Here is a 24,536-nt window from a genome sequence, read left to right on the forward strand (position 1 = left end):
TGTCTCAGACACTGGCAGCAACTATAACCAAGGGGGATGTCTTGAGAACATAAGTATAACTTGTTAGCTAGGAGCAAGGCTCCTCTGGAGGAGATCAGGCCTGGATGATTTTATTCTTTGAAGGGTTCAGTCAGGGTAAACAGTGTGATTTAAAAAAAAAAAAAAAACTCAGTTTCCACACCAATGACTTAATCAGTTTTAATGCCATGGAATTGAGGTTCTCCCCAAATAGGGAACTTCTCAGGGACATTAAGCAAAAGGTAAGAGCAAGGGGACACATTTCTAGATGAAGATGTAAAAGCATTTTCTAGAGATAGAACCACAATTTATGATTTCATAGTTTATAAATAATCTGAAGAGGTGTGCCCAGGGAGATCTTCAAGGCTACAGAAAACACTGAGCTCTTAGGTTAGCCAATAATCCCAGGAGGAACTGCAGGAAGAGGTCACGGTGAGACAGAGTTAGCAGAGGACGTGGATGGGATTCAGCACTGACAAGTGTCTAGTGATATGTTTGGGACAGTTAAATAACAGTAAGTATGATGCCAGCAGAGCTGTCCCGAGGAAGAACACGGGAGTCACTGGAGAATCTGCCAGAAATGTCAGCCCACGCATCACTGGAGAAAAGAAAAACCCAGGCAATGGGCATCTCCAAGATGATCAGAAATAAAAGGAAAGACTCATCATTTTCTGTTGCCAAGCTCTGGGGCATGTATCCCTGAGAGGGGGCGCTGTGACCTAACCAAGCCAGAGAGCCAAGCGACGGAACAACAAACACTGAGCCATCTTCAAAACCAAGACAAAACCCAAAACAGCTCAATCTAGGAGGAAGAAAGGGTGGGGGTGGTATTGGTTCATAACACTATGGGAAGTAGTAATGGAGCAAACACAGAGTTGACCACAAAATCTTTGAAGCCCGCATGACACATAAAATGAGAGAAATCAGGACATCTTACAGTTGGTAATGACATGGAAAGAACCCAGTCCTGCCTTCACACAGCAATCCTTTTAATAACATTTCTTATGGAGGCTTTGCAGACCCTGCTCAAAATCACCCAGAGATGGGACTCTCGCTGCGTTTCAAAAGTATTTCTTCTCCTTTGAAATTTGAATTGTCAAAATTCTGGCCCCTTGCAACTTTCAACCCACTGGTCCTGCGGAACAAGCAAACCCTTCAACTAGGGCCAGCTCCCTCTGCGCGGCCCCTTTTCCACTCAGACAGACCCATTTCCTTTCAGCCTTCCTTGTCTCCAGTGCACAACATACTCATCTATCTGCTTGCTCTTCACTGGGTAAAGAATGGTGTGTGAATAGCCCATCATTTCACATAGTGGGCAATAAACTTAGGTAATTATGAGTGATATGCTGTTGGGGCTCAGCCAAAACTTAAATAGGTTGGCCTGTAGGGGGAGTGAGTGTAGGAGACATGCTCTAGGCAAGGGGTTGAAGCTGTCCATGGCCTCAAATAAACGTCTTTTTAAAGATTTTATTTATTAAGTATGCTAAAATAGTAACAACCTTGCAATTACTTATTGTTTTACGATAAACAAAGTACTTTCTTCAGCATTTGCTAGAAAGTATAAAAGGGGGGTAGTATATCCTTATTAATAATAAGGAGAAATGGAAAGAATCTAGGCTTCTAGAGTGAACCAGACGACCTCAGTTGGATCCATACTGGATCTCTCCCCAACAATTTGGGTCTTTTAGCCTTTCTGAGCCTCCCTCCTGCTTTAAGATGAGAATTGCACCTGCTTTTAGGGTTTTGGAGGTTGGAAATGATGCGTGTGAAGTCCCTAGCATATAGATATCCAGTACACAATAGTTCTCACTACAGACAACTGCAAGGTTGCTTTCAAAATCCCAGTGGGTTTTTGAAAAAAAAAAAAAAAAATTCCCAGGGGGTAGACAGTCACAATGATGAGGGCAGTGAAAAGGATAAGGTTACCTAGGTGTACCTGAATCAGGTGAGAGCTGAGTAGTACAGGTCTGAGGAGGGGAGAGGGACAAGGCTGAAATAGAAAGAAGGACAACAGTCAAAGTTGGACCAGTGAAGGAAGAAGAGAAAGGCAGGAAGGTGGCCCAGCAGAGTCAAGAAACTGGCAGGCAGATGCACGGGGAGGGCAGAAAAGAATGATGGAAAAAAGCCCATCGAAATAGGCCAAGATAAACACGGGACCAATTGGGAGATGGCAAAGGGGAGACTCTGATGCCAGAGATGACATGGCTATGGGAAGGACACGCATTTGTCCTAGACAAGAAAAGGAAGACCATAGATGAACAAGTCTCCAGGTGCCATCTTAGCCATGGGGTGGGAGAGAGGATGGTAGATTGGATTTGGGCCTAAAGCAAAGGGAATATAGTTCCTCCAGTGACTAGAAGGTAGGCTGTTTGTTTGGCTCAGGAAAGTGGGTAAAAGATATAGTTATTTTTCTTAAAATATTTTATTTATTCATGAGAGACACAGAGAGACAGAGGCAGAGACATAGGCAGAGGGAGAATCAGGTTCCATTCAGGAAGCCCAATGTGGGACTCAATCCCAGGACCCTGGGGATCACGTCCTGAGCCAAAGGCAGACACTCAACCGCTGAGCCACCCAGGCATCCCACAGATACAGAGTTGTATCTGCATTTGCTCCAGCAAGAGCAGTGGGATGTTTGGCCATTTTCAACCTTACTCCAACTTGGATGGATGGTGTGGAACTGTAGCAGAGGCTCTACTCTCAGTGTAGCCTAGGCATCCTCGGAATCACCTCCGCACTGTGATGAAGTAGCATCTGCTCCAAGCCCACAGATTCATGCTTGCTCTGGGTTATGGTGGTCAAGGCCAAGCCTCCTAGAAAAATCTGGGAGAGTGTGAGGGGTAGGAGGAAAAGCTGAACGAGGCAGGGCTCAGGTTTGCACAGCGGTAGCTCTGTCTTCTTTGCCTTCTTCAAGTCGTATTAGTAAAAGAAGGAGTCATTCTGTGTTAGATAACGAGATGGCTCGGGTAAGATGCCAGCAATTGTTTCAGAGAGAGTTAAGGAATGAGAAGTCAGGGCATATCCCTGAGCTTTTGAAGAGGTACCTGAAGGAAGCCAGTCCCCCTCATCAGCACCCCACGGTGGTCCATTGGCACTGGGACAGAGGAGCATAGGGATCAAGGTGGGAATGATATTATGTGAGAAGTGTGGCCCTGCCAACCCTCAAATGCTGCCATCTCCTGAAGTAAGCAGAGATGAGCTCTGCCTGCTGCCAGGCCAGCGGGCTCTGAGAAGGACTGCCATCTGGCACCAGGAGAGGCATGCAGAGGCCAACTGGCACCCTGGTCAGTGACATGTGCCAGCTGGGCTCTGGGCAGAGCCTCCTACCAACTGGCACCAAGGCAAGAGTTTCTTTCACTTGGTCCAACTCTTCTGCATGGACTTAGTAGTTAATCTTCCGGTTTCTTTCACTGGAGAAGTCCTGACACACGCATTGGGCACTTGTGTGTTCCCAGGACATCCTACAGATGGCTTTTCTGGAAACAGGCTGGGCAGAGGAAGCTGGCTGTGTCCAGTCTCGAGAGCTGCACTGACCAATGTGGTCGCCATCATCTTGTTTGGCTATCAAACACTTGAAATGTAGCTACTTTGAATTCAGGTGTGCGGTGAATGTAAAAAGACACTGGATTTCCAAGATTTAGTATGAAAAAACCTCCACAAAATATGTCATTAATATTGTGTATCTTTTTTTTAATATTGTGTATCTTAATGACAAATTAAAGTGATAGTACTGCATGTGATAGTAAATGATTGTAAAATTGATATATTGGATTAAATAAGATATATTCAAATCATTCCATCTATTTCTTTTTGGGAAAGGGAATAAGGTGGCTGCTAGACCGTTTAAAATTACATATGTGGCTCACCTTTGTGACTTGTCTCCTATTTCTGTCCGACAGCACTGCTCTAGACTGTGGTCTCGCCTCATTCTTTCTCCTGGGAATCCCAAAAAGTAAGCAGAGAAAGCAGCAGGAAGCCCAACCCACAAATGAGGAACCTGAGCCTCATTTGCTCTTTCATCTATTCATTCCCTGCCCAGTAAATACTTACTGAGCCCAGCGCGGGCCAGGCACGGGGATACAGTGGAGAACAAAGCAGGTATGATCCAGTCCCCAAAAGGAAAATTGACCTGCCTGAGAGCAGACACCTGTGAGGGATGAAGGCAGGACAAAAATCCAAACCTTGGATGCTAAATCCAAGACCCCTTTCCCCATATTTCCATGGTATCAGGAAGGGCAGAAAGGCGACACGTGTCAGAATCAAATCACAAACACTAATGAAAAATTCAAACCCCCTCTGTTGACTTGCCTGTGACTTCAGGCCTCTCTAGTGGGAAGAATGCACTGGGGACTCTGCAGAATCCAGTGTCAGAACTTCCGCCTCCTCATTTATAAAATGGGGGTCATACTAACGCCTACCACGGGCTTGTTCTGAAGATAAAGTGAGATTGCTCACGTGGTTTCTGGCACACTCCGTGGAGTCTTTTCTCTCCCCTCTAAGAGGTCCCCCGAGGTTTCCACCAGTCTTGGTTTCTCTTTTAGGATTCAGGGTCAAGCTCACTGACATAAAGGAGACATCAAGCCGGGCCTGTGCATTAAGTTAGTATAGGTGGGCCTCGGTTAACATCTTCATGGGCATCTAAAGAGATGTCTGCAAGCTGAGAACTGAAATGCCCTTGAAGTGTGAGACTGCGCACTGTGGTCCCCCACCCAGGCTGAGGGCCTCCGAGGTCCACACGTCCACGGCTGGGTCCCTGCCCATTTGCCTGCAGTTCTCTTCCACCACCTTGAGCTCTTGAGGACAATGGCTGTGCTTTCCCCAGTGTCCCCAGCCCCTAGCAATGCACCTCACACCATGGCCTGATGACTGCTGAATGGGTGCTAACTGTGGAAGAAGGAGAAGATGGTATCTTCCAAGCAGCAAACACAGATGGTTATGATGGGTACTCAGAGCAAGCCAGCTCAGTGCCTTACAAGCCAGTGTAGCATTGCAGGAGGCACTGCTTTCCCCTGCATTGACTGGCATCTCCAGTAGTGCTGCCATAAAAAACTCAGGAGGCCTGACTAGATTTGAATTTAAGATGAACACTTCTGGGGCTCCTGGGTGGCCCAGTCGGTTAAGCGTCTGACATTTGGTTTTGGCTCAGGTCATGATCTCAGGGTCATGGGATCAAGCCCCATGTTGGGCTCTGCACTCAGTGTGGAGTCTGCTTGAGATTTTCTCTCTCTGCCCCTCCCCCTGCTTGCTCACTCTCTCTCTCTCTCAAAATAAATAAATAAAAGCTTTAAAACAAGATGAACATTTATAATTTCCTAGCAAGGTATGCAATATTTGGGACATGCTTATACTAAAAGATTATCCTTCATCTTAAATTCAAATTTAACTGGGCATCCTTTTTTTTTTTTTTTTTTTTTTGTAAGTCTGGTAACCCTAATCTCCAGCTTTAGCTGGTCCTCTCAAAAACATGCATCACTGATTAGCAGCAGCACCAGGAATGAAGTGTGGGTGGGTCAGTACCAGTGGGTTACCAACTACCCAACACCTAATTTACAGAGCTGAGGGTGGAAGGCAGGGGAGGAGAAGGACAGAATTAGAATAAATCCTCATAATCATTGGTGACATGTGGTAAGCAAAATAAGGCCTCCTGAAGCCATCCACGTTCTAGTCCCTGGAACCTGTAAATCTGTTACCTTACTTGGCAAAAAGGACTTTTGCAAATGCGATTAAATTAAGGATCTTGAAATAGGAGATTATCCTGGGTTATCTGAGTAGGCCCAATGTAACCACATGGGTCCTTATAACTGAAAGAGGGAGGACAGTCAGGGTCAGAAAAAGAGATGTGGCAGTGGAAGCAGAGGTGTGTGATGCAGCACAAGAAAGACTCCCCTGGCCAGTCCTGGCTTGAAGATAGAGGGGTTCTCGAGCTAAGAAATGCAGAGGTCTCCTCTAGAAGCTGGAAAACGCAAGGAAATCTGGCCTCCAGAATTGTAAGATGACAAATTTGTGTTGTTTTAAGCCATCGTGTTTGTGGTAATTTGTTACTGCAGCCACAAGAAACTGATACATGACAATAGCAAGAAGAAATTTGTACTTCATTTTTGCCAGAAATAAAAATAACCACTTCAAAAGCTCCTTCTCTAGTAAAGACGGTTCATGGGACTAAACATTATACGATGTGCCTTTGGTTACACGGTTTCATCTTCTCCTGACAGCTCTGCAATAGCCTCATATGCCATTTCCAGAAATGGACAATTTGGGGTTCAGAGAGTAACTTGCTTAAGTTACTGTAACCTGCTTAAGGCCTCTAGTGAGCATCACTGCTACTGAGTCACATGCAGTCTGGGCCAGGTGGGGCACAGACTGTGAATTTCCAGGCATTGCAACCACAAGCTGACCTGCATTTGAAATACACTTGCTACTGCCTGCCTTTTTTTGCTTGGGGAAGAATTGATGAAATATTTTCTCCAATTATTCAAAGTATTATGATTCCTGTTCTGCTTCTGTTTGTGCTTCCAGATGCCTCAAGATAAGAGAAGAATAACCACATATATTTGTGTGGCACTTTTCGGCTTATAAAGTGTCTCCACAGCCATCATTTTGGTGGGGCTTCACAACTGGTTAGGTACAATGGGCAGATTTCTTCCCCTTGTTTTGCAGAGAGAAACCAAAGTCTCATGAAGGAAAAGGGCTGCCTGCTCGGGTCATAAGGCTCGAAATGAGTTCTTCTGACACACATGCACTTATGTAGAGCCCAGGAGAAAGGGCTAAAAGGGGACAGATGGGGAGAGCAGGAATAAGAGAGGGACCAGGATGTCTGTACTGGCACAGCCTGGAGTCCTTGGAGAGGAAGGAAGCAGGGGAAAGTAGCTTCCTTCTTCCTGGATGTGAGTGGTGCCACTGACCAAGAGACCTCAGATGCGGACTGGGTAATACCATTCAGTGGCTGCTGGCAGGCTACTGGGCGCCTGACCACAATGTGCTGGGGAATATCCAGGCTTCCCTTTTACAGTGTAGTCTGAGGGGCTTCCAGGGCCCTGGGAACAGAGAAGGAACACCTGCCTCAAGTGCTGAGAAGCCCATTCTGCTGGGGCCAGGAATGCTGCCCTTTCCATGCCATTCTGGGTCTGCTTTCATCTCTGCAACATGGCAGGTCCCTGAGACAACATGGAAGTTGGCTCCCTGAGAACCCTCTCACTCTCCTCCCCACCCCCACCCACTTGAGAGGAGACTGGCAGACTGGGGACTGATGTGTCAGCAGCTGAAGACAGAGGCTGCCTTTCTGGCCCACATCAGGAAATGCAAGGCTGTGCTGTTGAAAGAGTTTGGCCTTAGGAGTCAGATGGCACTTGGATTCTTGATCTGCCTTAACTATCTGGGTGACCCTCAAGCAACCCTTCTCAACCCTAATCAAATGTGATCTGAACCCAACTTGAAGGGTTATTTTGGGAATTAAAGGACATCATGTCAGCCAAGTACCTTGCAAAGTTCCTGATACCCAGTAGGTGCTCAATTAATGAGAGTGATTACATGAATATTTATTATCAAGGCTCAATTTCCCTGAGGTTTGCTAGGTTGACCTGATAAACTTATTAAATATAGTTTCCAAGTGCAGTGGCAGGACTTTCTGCCATGGAGCAGCCCAGGCCGCACCTGTTCCTGAGTCAGTGGTGAACTCCGTTAGAGGCAGCTCTAAAATGGGTCACTGCCTTCTCCCAACAGGGAGCCTTGTTGGATGCTAAGCTTCCATATGGGTTTTGTGATTCTTAAGCCAGGGGGGCAATACCTCTTCCTGTGACTAAAAATGCAAACAAACTGCTAATTCATACCCTTGAAAAAATTGGCTGCAAAGCCCGCTTTATTGATAGAGCCATCGGACACAAACTTCATCCACATTCTGTTGGAGCTCGATTTCACATCTTCTGGCTTCTCGTAGCCACAGAAATGGCCAATCAGGGCACTCTCTTCTGTGGGGCCATCGCGGATTTCCAGGTAGTCGTATGCACAGCTGTCGTGCCTTTCAATCTAAATAAAGAAACAGAGGCAGCATGGAAGATGATGGTTGGTCTGGTATTAAAGGTATTTCTACATAAGAAGGGAACCTACTACATAACACTCTCAAAAATCTAACCAAGAGGCCAAAGGATCCAAGTGTGTCCTGGGCTCTCTAAGCTATCCTCTATTTGAGAAAGCCCAGACTAAGCTGTGCAGACTAAGAAATGACACATAGGGCAGGACGGTTCTACACAACTTCCTGGGATCCCATTCTAGACTTTCACGTCCCCTGGGTAGCCGTCAGAAAGGAGGTGGATGCCATTTCAAAGCCTGCAAAGATTTGGATGCCAAATGTCTGGGTACAATGCACCGTGAGCTTGAGATGGTCTCTTAGGTTCCTCTTTTCAACCAAAAAAAAAAAAAAAAAAAATGGAAGCCCATCTTTATACAGCAGAGATTGTCTAGCAGAAGTTGACATGTACTTCATCCTCAGGAAGAAAAACTGAGCAGTACTTACCTCAAAAGCTTGGAAGGTAAGCCCCACATGAAACCCTTCTGAAACCGTAATCCTCCAAACACATTCCTTGGAAGGTCTGTAGTCATCCGGGTAGTTAGGAGACTGAATTTGACCAGCATCTTTGTTAATGTCTCCCCCACATGTAGCTTTAGAAAGAGAGCCAGGAGAGGAGGAATGAGGTCCCTGGTCAGATCTTAGGAAGGAAATTAGTGGCCACACTTATACCACTAGGTGGCTCCATGTGGCAAGATTTTCATTTCTATCCAACCAAGACTGCCTCTAGAAAGGCACAATTTCATTTGTTTGCAACTCTGGATTTTCTTCATATAAAGAAAATAACCACGGTTCTCCACCTTGCTGTGCATCACGATCACCTGGGGAATATTTCGAGCTGTAGAAGCAGGGGTCACATCCCTAGAAGTTCTGATGCTAGTGGGTCTGGGGGAGCTCCATGTAGCAATAATGTCTAAGTTCCCCAAGTGATTCTAACATAGAGGGCTGGTACAGAGGGCCAGACACATGCATTTGTGCATACACACACGCGCGCGTTATTTCTTTTATAAAAACAAAATCTTGGCCTCTCCAAAATTACAATTTATCCAATATGTGGAACGAATTTTGGCAGAAATGCCCTGGTGGCAGCTGTCCAGAGCCCAGACCTATTTGTTTCCTCAACTCAACCACCATGGTGGCCTCAGAGGCCCTTTCAAGAAATGTAGTTGTAAATACCCTGATATTGTCCAAAGTCTTTTTGTCATAAATGAAACAAACAGAGGCTCAGAGAGGTTAGGTCCTTTGCTCGGGCTCACACAGCTATTCAGAGGCTGCTTTCATGTCCTCAGGGTTCTATACCCCAGACAGTCTCCCCAGCTGCAGTGGAATGGAGTTCAGTGTGTGTGTGTGGGTGGGGGGGGGGGACAGGTAGACGACACCTGTCCAGAAGTAAGCACAGATGGCCTCTCTGCTTCCAGAGTGGGGAGGAAGGGGACAGGATTGAGGAGGGGACTCCTCAGCCCAGCCCCTGTGGTGGCTGCTCCAACCTTCACAGCTCCAGCAGCTGCCACACCTGCCTGGGTGCAAGGGAGACAGTGGGCGGCATGCGAAGGCCAGAGGCACATCAAGTGCTACCCAGGGGGCTTATCTCGTCGTGAACAAACCTTCGTACACTGCGAAGAAACCCTTGCCCAAGAGGCTGCTGCTGCTCCGGAACTCCACCCAGAGCCGGCTGTCTGTGGACGTGAGGGGCTCCGGGACTTTATCGCCACAAAACCTACCTGGGAAGTGGAAAAGATTGGTCAGGTTGCCAACAGACAGCAAGAAGAAACTCATTAGAGACAGAGGGAGCAGTGTTTCTTCAATGTGGCTCAAGGTGAGCAGTAATCTTAGCTGTGGCCATTCGGCCTGTAGCTCAGACAGGAATAAAAGATGGAAGGAGGCAGTCATACAGCCCGTGTGTCTCCTCCAGGCTGACTTCAAGAGGATTCCAGACTCCAATCAATCAAAGTACCCAGAGTATAGCTCAGGCACCAGTGAGCTCTGCCAAATGAGTCTGGTACAGGTGCTGAAGGTGTGGTGAGCAACGGTCTGAGGCAGTGACAGATGTTTCCTCCCTCGGTATTTCCTACTACATATATGCCCTTCTTTTAGGGGTGGCATGCCTTGGGGAAGACATTCTGCTTTCCTTGCCTCAGACAAGGGATGTCAGACAACATAGACAAAAAAAAAAAAAAAATCACACCTTCTTGGCTTATGAATTTCACAAGCTTTTGTCACAGTTACAAAGATTTGGAAGAACTCTCAATGAGTAAGAGCACATTTTTCCATTTCCACCCTTGGAGTCTTAGAAAGATTCCTAGGACAGACAAATGAGGGAATGAGGGAGAGAGGATTGGAGAGGGCACCATGGACCATCTAGAAGGGCCCCATAGCCTGTCCCACCCTAAGCTAATGACCTTGATGGAAAAGGATTATGGAGACCCCCAGCGGGTTTAAGGATCTAGTAGAAAGACACAAAAGCAAAAATAAACAATTGGGATTTTATCAAGATAAAAAGCTTCTGCACAGCAAATGAAACAGTCAACAAAATTAAAACAGAACCATTCCATAATGGGAGAAGATATTTGCAAATGACATATCAGATAAAAGGTTATTATCCGAAATCTATAAAGAACTTATCAAACTCAACACCCAAAAACAAAAAATTCAGTCAAGAAATGAGCGGAAGACATGAACAGACATTTCTCCAAAGAAGATATACACATGGCCAACAGACACATGAAAAAAAAAAAAAGCTCAACATCACTCATCATCAGGGAAATAGAAATCAAAGCCACAACGAGATACCACCTCACAGTGGTCAGAATGGCTAAAATGAACAATTCAGGAAACAACAGATGTTGATAGGGATGTGGAGAAAGGGGAACTGTCTTACACTGCTGGTGGGAATGCAAACTAGTGCAGCCACTCTGGAAAACAGCGTGGAGGCTCCTTAGAAAGTTCGAAATAGAACTGCCCTACAACCCAGCAATGTACTACTATTTATCCAAGGGATACAAAAATAGTGCTCTGAAGGGGCACCCACACCCCAGTGTTTATAGTGGCAATGTCCACAATAGCCAAATATGGAAACAGCCCAGATGTCCATCAACTGATGAATAGATACACAATGGAATATTACTCAACCATCAAAAATAATGAAATTTTATCTTTGCAACAATGTGGATGGAACTGGAGTGTATTATGCTAAGTGAAATAAGTCAGTCAGAGAAAGACAATACCATGATTTTGAGTACTCATATGTGGAATTTAAGAAACAAAACAGATGAACATAGAGGAAGGGAAGGAAAAATAAAATAAGATTAAAAACAAAGAGGGAGGCAAACCATAAGAGACTCTTAACTATATATAGAGAACAAACTGAAGGTTTCTGGAGGGGAGGTGGGTAGGGGGATGGGCTAACTGGGTGATGGGCATTAAGGAGGGCACATGATGTAACGAGCACTGTTATATGCAACTGATGAATCACTAGATTCTACTCCTGAAACTAATAACACACTATAGATTAACTAAATTACATTTAAATAATTTCTTTAAAAATAATAAAAATACGAAAGGATCTGGGACAAGGACAGAACTGTGCCCCCAATCCCGAGGCAGAGCCTGCAGGGGCAATAAGACTCTAGATCCCCATGTCCCACCTGGGGTCAGAATAGGAATATAGAGATGGTTCATCCAGACATTAGTCCAGGAGACAGGCATGTAGAGTTCTTCAGGCAAAGGGGAATGGAGGTGACTTTTCCATAGTCCAGAGGATGTGGGGAGCCATAGGACATCACCCACTGAATGTCTTCTAGGGAGATGTGGACTTTGGCACCAATCTGAATTAGACTAGAATTGAGACAAGAAGGAAGCACAGCAGCCTCTTATGATTCTTCGCTCAGAGGACTGGAAACCAGAATTGAGGTCATCCAGTAATGCCAGCTGGCATGGCAATATGGATGCCTCACTGGCCACCATGCCTTGGCACCAAGTATATCCCTTATCAGCACTCCCATCTTGGGGAGAAGAAAACCCAAATTGACTGAAGTTAACTTCCCACTACCTGATGAGGTGGGACATGAGCTGAGTTGTGCTGAACAGTTCACAACACAGACTAGTGAAGGACTGGAAGACTATTTGGACTGGAAGTCATGGTTCTCTCAAGCACTGATTGTGTGACACACTCAAAAACCCATTTAATATTGGGGACATGGGAAGTGACTGTCAACGAGTTTGGGCTTTCTTTTGGGGTGATGAAGATGCTCTAAAATTAATTATGGTGATGGTTAGTCACACAATTCCATGAGCATACTAAAAATCATTGACTTGTACACCTTAAATGGTGAGTTGTATTATATGTGAATTATATCTTAATATTTTTTTCTTGATACTTTTTCATGTCTATTCAATAGGTATTTAACAACTTTATTTTTATTTTTTTTTTATTTATGATAGGTACACAGTGAGAGAGAGAGGCAGAGACATAGGCAGAGGGAGAAGCAGGCTCCATGCACCGGGAGCCCGACGTGGGATTCGATCCCGGGTCTCCAGGATCACGCCCTGGGCCAAAGGCAGGTGCTAAACCGCTGTGCCACCCAGGGATCCCTATTCAATAGGTATTTAGTGGGCACTCCCTATTGCCAATACCCATGTTGAGCACTGGATCAATCACTTGAAGTTATAATTCTGCTTTGCCCTCTGAGAAATAGGGGAATGAGGTTCAGGAAGGAATAAAGGCCATCATGGACATTTCCTGATGGCCAACTGTGGATACATTCTTTGGGGAGACCTGGGGTAGAAGCTGCTAACCTCCTGCTTCCTTCTGATTCTGGCCACCTGCAGCTCTTTGGATTTGGTGAGCTTAATATTAAGTGAGATGAGCTGAAACTTCTGCCAAGAATTTGGGAAGGAAAAATCCATCAGAAGCCCATAAATTTTCAGTAATGGTTACTCTGGCATGGCCAATTAGTGTCAATTAATTCTTGGAAAACAACACATAAGTATTGCTTACCAGTGAGGAGACAGGGCTGCTGAACAGCAGTTCAACAACATGGGATCACAAAAGGAATTCTTTCTTAGCCAAACCAAGTTTCAAGTCCAAATTTCTCCTTTGAAAACCCCAGCTGTCACAGCCACTGGAGACTGTTTCCAAAAAGGAGAGAGACTTCCCATGCCTGCCCTGCTGTCTAAAAACCCAACAGGATGAGATGAACCACCCACCACTGGGCCACAGGACAACCCGGTCTGCTCACTACTTTAGAGGAGGGAGGAATTAGTGCCTTGGCAAAGCCAGACTTGGTAGGATAAATTACAAATTATTTCTAAAGAACTTCTATCCCCCCAAATCACCTTGAAATTCTTAACAAAAACCCTCTACGCGGTCCCGACTGTTTTCTCAACACTCTCTTCTCCACCATAATGGTTCTAACGAAAGCCCTTTGTTATTGAGCATGACACTGTCCCAAGCACCTTACATGGATTATCTAACTGCATCCTGCTACCCCTTGAATTAGGTATTATTATGAATCTAGTTTATGAGAAAACTGAGGATTTGAAGAATTTGAGTTGAGTTACACTTACTTTGAGTTACACTCAATGTTGCAAGTGAAACAGGATTTGAACTTTGGCAGCCTGAGATCTTGACCTTCATCATCAACTTTGCCTTCTACTTAGTCACCACAGTCACAGAAGCAATTTCTCTGTTCAAGGGGCGACTCTGAACACGGTTCACTTTTGGATGAATAGATGTGAAATCTGCTCTCTGGGAATGTACACATCGTTCCCAGTTTGGACACGGACACTTAGAAACAAAGATCAAAGCCTCCAGCCATACAGCAAGCTTGTGGCAATGCCAGGCTTGGCTGTGTGACTCCTGTTATCATTTCTGCTCACTTGGGAGGTGCCCCTGCCCCGGGAGCCCCAGTAGTGGGGCCACACGACACTGACTGGCTGGCCTGGCCTCTCTGAACTTCCCTCCCCACTTCGTGGGAAGGGGGGAGAGGGGCTTTTGTGTGCACTGCGGTGGTACAGAATGCTCAGACAGTTCTACATACAAAAGTGCATTGTTAGAGCAAGTCCTCCAGCAGAAATGAGGGAGGAGAATCCAATGAACAGGACAGTACTTAAGACTACTGGTAAATGCTCTCTGTAGCCCCTTCCTCCCCACTTCAGGTGCAATCTCATGAAGTGAGCCCTGAAACTGAAAAGCCAATTTGATACCTTTTACCAGCTGTGAAACATCCTCATTCTACTTACATTTCTCTTTAATCACGTTGTGAAAAAAGGTGTCCCAAGCAGTCCCCTTCCAAGAAAACTAACAGGCTGGGCAGAAACTGGACCAGAGAAAAGGTGGCAAATTCCTAAACTGAATCATGTTCCTGGCTTTGGAGGAGGAGTTTAATAAGGATATCAAGAAGAGGAAATGCAGATGAGGACACTACAAGTGGGCTTCATGGGGAGTCATAAAGGGTTCATTCATAAAAAGTTATGCATCCATTATGCCTGGATTTTCACACACTGCCCTGGGAAAATATGCAATGCACAGTTTTTCAGAGCAAGATGCATACTTTCACAATCCGCCCTAATCCGCTCTCCCTCCTGCCAAAGGGGCATTGACCTGCCTCCTCCCAGCAGATTTCATGGCACTGACCCCTCCCAGGGACCAGCTCAGCCCACACAATACACTTGTTCCAAACACAAAAGTGCACTAACAACTGCATTTGGAAACATCAGAGCAGGCCAAATAGTTGGCAAAGGAGGATTCCCGCAAATGAAGAATGATGGTTACAGGCACTGGGCCATGCCTTGGCTGTGGTACACTCAACACACACACACACACACACACACACACACACACTGCAAAAGTGTGTAAAATATGAGCCAAAAATCCCACCCCAAACAAAACCGAACAAAACAAACTCTCACCGACAACAACAAATGGCAAAGGCCCCATCTCATCAATGAAAGCGTAGCCAGAGACATCAGGATAATGCAGTGAGAAAATTCTTGTTTCAAGTTCAAGAACAGGGAATTGCTGGAAATGCCTCTGGCTGTGCCCACTCTCGGGAGCGTGTCTCAGCCCTCTCTGGGGGAACTTCAGTAACAGAGAGCTTCCTTCCCCTGAGCCCTTTGAGTCTACCACATTCCTCTGGGGGAGTTTAGGGTTGCCAGATTTTGTAAACAAAAATACAGGAAGGCTAGTTAAATTTGAATTTCAGATAAACAGTGAATCATGCATTTTATCTGACAGTCCTACAGGGATACCCTTCTCAAGTTCAGTAGCACGCCACATGACCCAGGCATTTGAGTTCTGGTCTGATCTCAGCCACTAGCTGCCTGTGTGGATTTACTGAGTTGGTCCACACTCAAGGAGCGTGGTTTCCTGGTGAAGGTGTAGGATAAGTGATTCTAAGATCCCTGCCAGGCTGAGGCGGTCTATGGTTCCATGTTGTCATTGAAATTCCTTGCACAGAGCCCTTTCTATTAGTTCAATTATAAAATACTGCCTGAAAGCATTCTTGTAAAAGATGTAGAACAATCCAGAAGTATACAAACCAAACCACCAAGCTGCTTACATCTGTGCTTCCTTTCTCAGAGGTAACCAGCTTCAATTGTTTGATAAGCACCCTTGCTGTGCCCTTTCTATGTATGTGGTGCTGAACAAGCACACATGTACATACGTTTACAGGTAAGCGGGATCATTCCCTGACCCAACTCATGGGGATTCTGGTTCAGTAGTCTTCCAGGGATCTATATTCATAGAAATCTTCCCAGCAGATATTGACGTCCAGCCAGGCTAGGAACCTCTGCTACCCAGAATGCAGCTCTCCATCTTCCTGACACACTCAATCATTACTACCTAGAAAGCCATGCCTCCTTCTGGCTGCTAGCATGCACTGTGTCTGCTCACATTAGGCAGGAAGCAGAAATCCAGGGCAGGCAGCCTCCACCTTGCCATCTGGTAACAAAACCCATTTGTCCTACAGCATATACACTCCTGGCCACGCTTGGTTTGTCTACCTAGACTGCAAACCAGCCGACTGATAATGGTGGTAACCTGGTAACCCTGCTCAGAGCCTGCCATGGCTGCTTTCTTGAGCACACGGGGACATAAATTCCTATCTGTTTGTACCTCTAGGAACTTAAATTCACGGTCCTGGGTGGCTCAGTGATTGAGTGTCTGCCTTTGGTTCAGGTCGTGATCCTGGTGTTCTGGGATGGAGTTCCACATTGGGCTCCCTGCAGGGATACTGCTTTTCCCTCTGCCTATGTCTCTGCCTCTCTCTCTGTGTCTCTCATAAGTAAATAAAATCTTAAAAAACAAAACAAAAAAACTCATGGTCCTCTGGACAGAAGGAGCTTATGTGTTATTCCCAGCTATGACCTGGCTGAGACCCTGTGGCCACACAGAGATTACTATCTGCCAGGCTCCCTTGGGTCAAGCCAGACCCTCTGTCCCTATCTCTTCTGAGCTACCTAGAATCAAGCTCCATCTGGCCACAGAACGCCCCAGTTTAACTCTCCCGCTTTCCTCCTGTTTCCATTTTTAGCCTGTTGTCCCAACAGCAGCATTTCCAGGCCAGCAATTCACAGCACAACCAGTGTGGCTTTTCTGCCCATGTGAGGACACGGCAGGGACAAAGATCTCACTGAGGGCTTAGACTTGTCAACCCAGAAGCCTACCCTACTACTGCTCTAAAAATGAGGACAACCCACTATCAGCCAAAACCCTTCCATCTGGTTTCTTGTAAATCTGCATCTCTCTCTGGCTGCATCATGGTTGCTATTCCTGACCCAAATGAGTCCCTAGGTCCATTCCCAGGACACTGTGCCATTGGATCTCTATACATTCATCTTTTTGGGTCACCCATGGAAGATGGTTCTTCTGGTGACCAGTCCTGAATGAACTGACCTTTTCTCCTTATGCAATCTACCCACTACCTCTCACTAAAAAGTCCAAGCTGTCTTTTCACATGAGCTCATGCACTATGCATCTCCCAGAAAGGGTACACACTTATTGTAGAAAATTTAGAAAATATAGCTAAACCAGGAAAACTAGAATAAGATGATTTTTTTAAGAAAGAGCATGGAGGGTGTATGTGTGTGTGGGGGGGAGGTACAGAGGGAGGGAAGAAGCCTGGTGCAGATTCCATGCCCCGTGCAGAGCCCAATGCTTGATCTCACGACCCCAAGATCATGACCTAAGCCAAAATAAAGGCACCTAACTGACTGAACCACCCAGGCACCCCTAGAATAAATTTTAAAAAAATACTCCATCATCCTGAAATAACCACTATGTGTTATTTATTTATTTATTTATGCTGATAATTCTACTTGATATTTGTACTATAGATCACAAGGTGGTTTCTTCCAGTTGAATCCAACCTATACATGTTTTAGGTAATTTTGTTTTGAATAATTCTGGTCAGGATATTCACTGTTCACTTTGCCACACTCCCTACCACTCCTTCATTTATTATGCCAACCCCATCTTCCTCCTGTATGCCTATTTTCTGAGGGCATCTGAGTTTGCAAAGCCTGCAAAATATACATACAAATGTATGTTTATTTTTTTTTTAATTTTTTTTTAATTTTTATTTATTTATGATAGTCACACAGAGAGAAAGAGAGAGAGGCAGAGACACAGGCAGAGGGAGAAGCAGGCTCCATGCACCGGGAGCCCGATGTGGGATTCGATCCCGGGTCTCCAGGATCACGCCCTGGGCCAAAGGCAGGCGCCAAACCGCTGCGCCACCCAGGGATCCCCAAATGTATGTTTATTAAAATGGAATTCAATTGCTTTTGTAACACCTGTTTGTGTAACAATGTACAGGAACATGTCTCTGTATCAATAAGTTGTCACCTCCAACTTTATTTGTGGTGGCTGGATACTTTTCCACTGGAAAGATGTATCACAATTTTTTCAGCTAATCTCTACTGTTGAACATTTAAATTGTTTTCCATTTTTCCTGCTCCAGTGAACATCCCCATAGCTAGAACTTTGCACACTTCCTTAATTGGTTCCTTAGGATACATTCCAAGAGGCCAAATTGCTGGGTTGAAGGGCAGTCTCAGTCTAAAAGCTTTTAACATGTGTTGCCAAATGGAGTGTTCAGAGTTTTACAATGACACAGACCGTTGAGAGCTTCCTGTGACTGCTGTCAGGACGGGCCCTTCCACACATTAACAGCGTCACACAGAAAAGCCCATCACCCCTCTCCCAGGGCTTTCTAAAGTCAACTCACCCAACAGGGGGGCTTTTCTCCAGTAACCATCCCGGACCTCCACATAGTCATACCAGCACAGGCGGCTCTTAAACAAATCCATGGATGTGAAGTTCAGGACGATCTGTAAAGAGTTACTGAAAAGTGAGTTTTGGCAGCAGAGCCTGAGGAGGCTTGAAGATACATCTTGCATGCCCGTGTTCTCACATTACCTTTTAGCATACAGAGTGCTCAGACCACAGTAGAAGCGTCCTTGCAAAGACACGCTTACAGGAAACCTCATGACATTAAATAATAAACCTAAAGCAGGATGGGGAGTAAACAGAGGAGATGGGTCCTCTGGTTCTGTCTGGGGAATAACTTGAGCTTTTGAAGTCACTAGGTGGTTTATAGAAAACAGGATGCATTAAAAAGATGAACCAGGATGCACTGAGACTGGGGATTTAGAAGGAGGTAAGGGGTCAGTGAAGTTCAGAGATACGAGAAGATCTTATAACATCATCAATCATTCCAAGGGACCTGGGGTTAGCCGGAGTGCATCTGAGCACCACCGTGATCAATGTCTCCTCGGCCATAACCTCACTCTTCTGAGATGCAGTATATCCAAGAGCCTTCCTATCTTTGGTCTGTTCTTTCGTTCAATCACGCATTCATTCTTTCATTTATTCATCTCATCATTGTTAGTTGACCACCTACTATGTGCTCGTCTGTGTTGGCCAATTGAGATAGAAAGATTAGCAAGATAGGGTTCTTGCCTTTAGAGAGCTCAGGGAACATAGAAGCATCAGGTGAGTTAGAACACTCTTAAATAAATGCTGAAAAGGGAGGGATGGACAGAAAGGGAATCCTGAAGCCCCAAGGAAGGAGAAATCAATGCTGCCCAGCAATACTGATGAAGGCTTCTCAGGCATTTAACCTAAAGGGAATAGGGGCTCAGGGGGCAGAGGCACAGGGCAGGAGGGTGTTTTGGTGAGAGGGACTCAGGGAAGGAGAGTTTGGGGAACTGTTTTGTCCTACCAGTGCAGGTCATGCTGTGTGTCTGCAATGGGGAGGCAAGGGCCTGTAGAGGAGAGCTGGGGGTTCAGCTGCACTAGGTTTCAGTTCTTCTGGACAGCCTGAGGCCATTCAGTGGATGCTCCTTTCCACAAACAGTGGAGCAGGTTGGGTGGCCCTGTGGACTTGGCACACAGCTACTGTTCCACAACCTGCTACCCTTCCAGAGCAGAGTTCGGGCATTAGTTCACCCCCATCAAGCCCCACCATGTAAGGTGCCCACGTGGTGCACGCATGCCCACCGTGTCCCTGCTCCATTATTTCTCTGTTCTCTTCACTCACCAGGTCCCACTGAAGGCAGCCCTGCCTGGCCACTGCAGCCCTAACCCTGTCTGTGCCTTATCCCATTTGGGGCCCCTGCCCTGCACCAGTTCTTCTCTCTTCTCTGTCCTCTAGCCACTTTCTTTCATATTCAGACAGCCCCAGGTCCCTCTGTCTCTAGGCAAAGGCCCAGGCTGGAAGGCTGCAGGTCAAAGTTTCCAGTACCTTCCCAGCCAAATTGAAAGGACTGTTACTTGTTTGTCTCATTCTCCATGGCCCCTCTGCTTTGAACCTCCTCTCTCTGGGTTTCAGCACATCTGTTCTCTCTCCGCTGCTCTCTGGCCTCGACTGACTCCTGTCCTCCCTGCTCCCTGATGACTGTGAGGGCACCTCAATGCAACTTTTCTCTTCCAGCTTCCTGTGCACAGGTGACCCCAGTCCCCGGGTACAACCCTTTGCTGTCATCTCTACTTTGCCCCTATTGTTTATCCCCGATGCTGATAGACTTCCTTCCTGTAGGATGACTGCATCCCCTGCTGCAAGCCAGTCTGGTCACCCCTTCAAGAGCCCTGTCTGCATCGTTCTTGCCAAGATGATTCCTGAACTCCTCCCTGCCATGCCCTGGCCCCCTCTGCGCACTAAGGCTTCTAGATCAATTTTGCACTTACATCTCATGTTTACCAAATGCTTTCTATGCTCAGAAAACTTCAATGGTTCCCCCTGCCCCCATCTCATAAACTCTCTGCTTACCTTTCAGAGCCTCCAGCATCCATCTGATATGACCTTATTACTTAGCGAGCCCTGAGGTATCCATGCTAATGGAACCTTCCTCAAGCCCAGCTCCAGTGCCCTCCACTCCTCCCTGAATCCTTCTCTGACTGCCCAAATGGACACGGCCTTTCCCTTCTGGGGGCTCCCTGCCTCCCTTTTATAGTGACTATAAATAATATAGCAGGTATTTTTAGAGTCAGGCAGATCTGGATTTCTCAGCTTTACCACTTACTAGCTCTCAGATCTTACTACCACTTACTTGCCACTTGGATCTTTAGTTCTCTTATCTTCAAAACAACATGCATACTTTTGAGTTATTGAAGGGACTGCATAAGAAACTGTATAGTGAGTGTGTAATGCTAGGTCTGACACATGATAGGCACTCAATAAATGCAGTTTAAAAAAAATCAAGCCTCACTAAGTGTAAACTTAGTGAACCACAAACAGGACCCACTAAGCGCTCTTCATAGGCTGCCTGTTTTAATTAGCATTGAAGTGTCCATCCCTTCATTTGGGTTGATCCCACCCGATGTTCAGGTCTTAGGACAAGTAGGACCTTCTTCCACAAAGTCCTCTCTGATCTCCTACAAAATGAAGAGGCAGGACCAGAAAATAATAGGCCAGTTCACCTCCAATATTGTACAGTGTGTGTGTGTGTGTGTGTGTGTGTGTGTGTTTTCACTCTTCTTTCGAGCCATACCAGTGGTTCTCAACCCTGCTTGTGGATTAGTACCACCTCAAAACTGTAAAAAGTAATACTGGGCAAAGCAAATGCCCCTCCTTCAATGAAATCAGACTCCTTAGAGGTAAGGGGAGGACCTTAACTAAACTCTAAGTCTCTTGAAGACAGGGATTTTAAATTAGATTTCTTTTGTATCTCCCACAGTGCTTGCATTCGAGCAAAAGGGCTCAGTAATATTTACTGGCTGGTTGCAATAGCATTCTTAAGCTTTTCAAATTTTAGAAAGAAAATGTTATTACAACTTCTTTGGTAACACATTCATGACTGAAATGAATGGGATACTTATTCAGCTTAATTATTTTAAATATGTTAGGGAACCATAAAGACCATAGAGGAATAGGTGATAAACAAGAGGTGATCCTTGAATCAATCAAGTTTGCTAATTATAGCAGCTCTGCGGAAGGCTGGGTGAAGCAGAAATTGAAATAATTCCTATACAGGAATTTCAATGATAAATATTCTCTCTGCACCTCAGCAATAATAATTAAAGCTTGATGAATCTTATGCAGTTCAAACATATCACACAGCCTCTACTATTTAAGGCAATTCAACAACTTGGGGATTTCTAGATCACCTCCTCTTCTGCCTCCTTTTTCTTGCCTCTCTCTCACTCATGCCTCCAGCAGGCACAGGGATAGCAGCACGTGCACCCAAGGAAGACAAGCCTGGAGTCTCTCAGGATCAAGACGTCAACCACACAGTCATAAATGCTTAGAGTCAGAAGAAGAGTTGCATGTGGGTGTTGTGTGTGAGCACATGTATATGTGAGCATGTGTGTGAATGAATGTTCAAATGTTCATTAGCCTGATGACCTCTTTGTGAAATAATATAGGATGATGGTTAAACATCCAGGTTCTCACCTGGGTTCAGATCCCAACTTTGCAACAAACTGAGTAGCCTTAAGCAAATGCATTTCCTTATCTGAAAAAATGTGCTAGTAGCACCTATCACATGAAGTTCTGAGGACTAAGGATAATCCACATAATATGCTGAGAATAGTACTCAGGTCATAGAAAACATTTAAATGGACATTTTTAACAGTTATGAATTAGGAATAACTGAAGACTGGCTACAGGCACCCAAAAATCCATCACCTCCATGGCATCCCAGCTGTAGGTTTTTCCTTCGCCACTCATCCATTCACATGCCCATTCAACAAATACCTTTTGTGTGACTATGTGCCATGGCTGTGTTGGGTGCTGGAGACCTAGGGGTGAGTAGTCTCTGTCTTCAATGAGTTTAAGGTCCAAAAGGCAGACAACCAAATAAACCAGCAATCATGATATTCTGAGACAAGCTATGGCAGCTATAACTGTAGAGACTCTGACCCAAGGGATAGAGAGGGCATCTCAAAGACAGAAGCATCTGGAAGAACCCTTGGATTTGTAGGGAAGTGTGAAAAAAAAAAAAAAAACAAGTTTTAGGAGTGCAGAAGTCCCACGTCCCAGTTCTATATTTTACTGTGAATTTGGGCAATTTTTTAAATGTCGGAACCTCAAATTCTTACCTATATAATGGACATGAAGAAATATATCTTGCAGTAGGGTTGAGAACATACCACACTTGGACCAGGACAAAAGAAGCTATTGCCCTGGCTCAGCTCCAGAGGGAATCTGGAGGGAATCATGGAATCTTCAGACCCAAAGGATTGTGCTCACTCAGAGTTTGCATAGCTCCTACCTCACTTCAGTTGCCCAGGACCCTGGAGTTCCTGTCCAAATGGCCCTGAGCCCACTTCCAGAGAATGCAGAGGTCTCTGCCCTGAATCCACCCTCCTGAGCATAGAGAGCACTTCTCTGGAGAGACAGCCAAGCAATAGCTGTTTGCAAGGTAGGAATGCAGAGTGTTTTGGAGCATGGCTGGAGTATCGCCACGGGTGCTCCTGAGATGAGACAGGGGGCTGAAAAGAGGAGGGGCCAGTTGTGGATTGAGGGGAGCTTTCCCTACATCGCTTCCTTCCAGAGCAATACTCTGAGGTGTCAAGGAATTCTAAATTGGATCCTCACCTCCCAAGGCATTCTGATGCTGTATTTATCAAAGAAGAAGGATAGAGTCTGTTCTGTTTTAAAAACTGTGAGCCTAATTTATAATTCATGTGGACATCTTGCTTATTGGCCTCCATTTGTATGGGTGATGCTGGTTGAAGTCCAGAAATAAATAATGTTAAACAAGCTAGCACAGCACCTAGCACATAGTGGGTGCTCAAAGCTAATAGCTGTTTTTACTATTGTTAATAATAATACAATCCCCCACAACTTACCCAACTCAAAGAAAACTGTCATTTCCTGAGGTGGTTTCACACCTACCTTTTCCCCCGGAGTGACCGATATCCTCCAGACACAGTGGGAATAAGAAGGGTAGCCGTTTGGGAAACCAGGTGCAGAAAAGTTTCCTGCTGTGTCCTGCAGGGTCTCCCCACATGCTGCAGAAGCAAAACAACGACAATGGTTCCAGTATACACACTCCTCACCTAAGCACCTCCCTGCACCAGTCTGCTTAGCAGATGACACCCCTTGATCAGCCAAAGCCCTCGGAACGCATTGGCAAGAAGCATGTCAGGTAGACTGACAATTGTTTTCTGTCTAATAAAAGTGAAAATAGGGTCTAGGCACCAAAATGTAATACCCAAAGGTTTCTTCTGAGGCTCTTGAAATGGCCTCGGGTATGGTGAACAAGTTTCCCAGCCTTGCTGGGCCTTAGTTTTCTTGCCTGTAAAATGGGCAGGAGCTGCCTGAAGGGTTAATGAAATGGATCCGCTCAGTGTTTGGCACACAGTGAGTGCTCCACACATAGCACCCATTATAATTATGACTAATAACATTAGTGGCAGAGAGCATATAAAAGTACAAGTAGATGAAGCAATGAGACAAAGAAAATACTTTGAAACTCACTTCATTAGAAACTCATTGGTTTGGAATCTTGCCTCTTCTTTCTCTGCAACCTACCTCTGAATGAGCTACCAAATAAAGTCAAGAAAACACAAAAATGACCAGAGGTGTGGGAAGCTGGAATACTCTACAGTAGGCTATTCTGCCCTTGAATGTTTGAGAGTTGCCTGGTCATAAGTCTAGGGTCCTTACATATGTGACAAATATTTTCACTAATTTGTCCTTAAAGAAAAAAAAAAGTAGCCGTATGAGTAAGTTTGGGAGGTGTAGGTTCCTTACTTCCTGATGCCCAGGGACTCGGACCCAAAAGACAAAGACACTGGTTTGCTGAATGCCCTTCCTCCCAGGGGGGGTCACCCACAAAGTGTGGGAAACAAGCATCCTTACCCATATCTCCCTACATGCAATTCAACCTCCACTCAGCAACTACTCTGCTTTCAGTTACTGCTTGAAATTACTGGAAGCTGCAGTCTCGGAACTGCAGGAAAGGAATAGCTGGAGAGTGGTCCGTCATCAGCCTCAGGAAATCCTGG

The 24,536-nt window shown here is 45.5% G+C and overlaps 1 protein-coding gene across 2 annotated transcripts in view; it reads right to left on the reverse strand.

Moving 5' to 3' along the window:
- TLL2 (tolloid like 2) overlaps positions 1–24,536 on the reverse strand; it is a 122,290-nt gene that overhangs the window by 16,255 nt on the left and 81,499 nt on the right. For both annotated transcript variants that reach the window (XM_025466750.3, XM_049103314.1), the window contains exons 9-13: positions 23,422–23,537; positions 18,310–18,412; positions 9,685–9,801; positions 8,528–8,673; positions 7,845–8,040 (exon numbers count right to left, since the gene is read on the reverse strand). In XM_025466750.3, the coding sequence (XP_025322535.1) occupies positions 7,845–8,040; positions 8,528–8,673; positions 9,685–9,801; positions 18,310–18,412; positions 23,422–23,537 (678 nt within the window). The remainder of the gene's footprint in view (positions 1–7,844; positions 8,041–8,527; positions 8,674–9,684; positions 9,802–18,309; positions 18,413–23,421; positions 23,538–24,536) is intronic.

The sequence above is a fragment of the Canis lupus genome, chromosome 28 (genome assembly GCF_003254725.2).
Source record: "Canis lupus dingo isolate Sandy chromosome 28, ASM325472v2, whole genome shotgun sequence".
Lineage (NCBI taxonomy): Eukaryota > Metazoa > Chordata > Mammalia > Carnivora > Canidae > Canis > Canis lupus.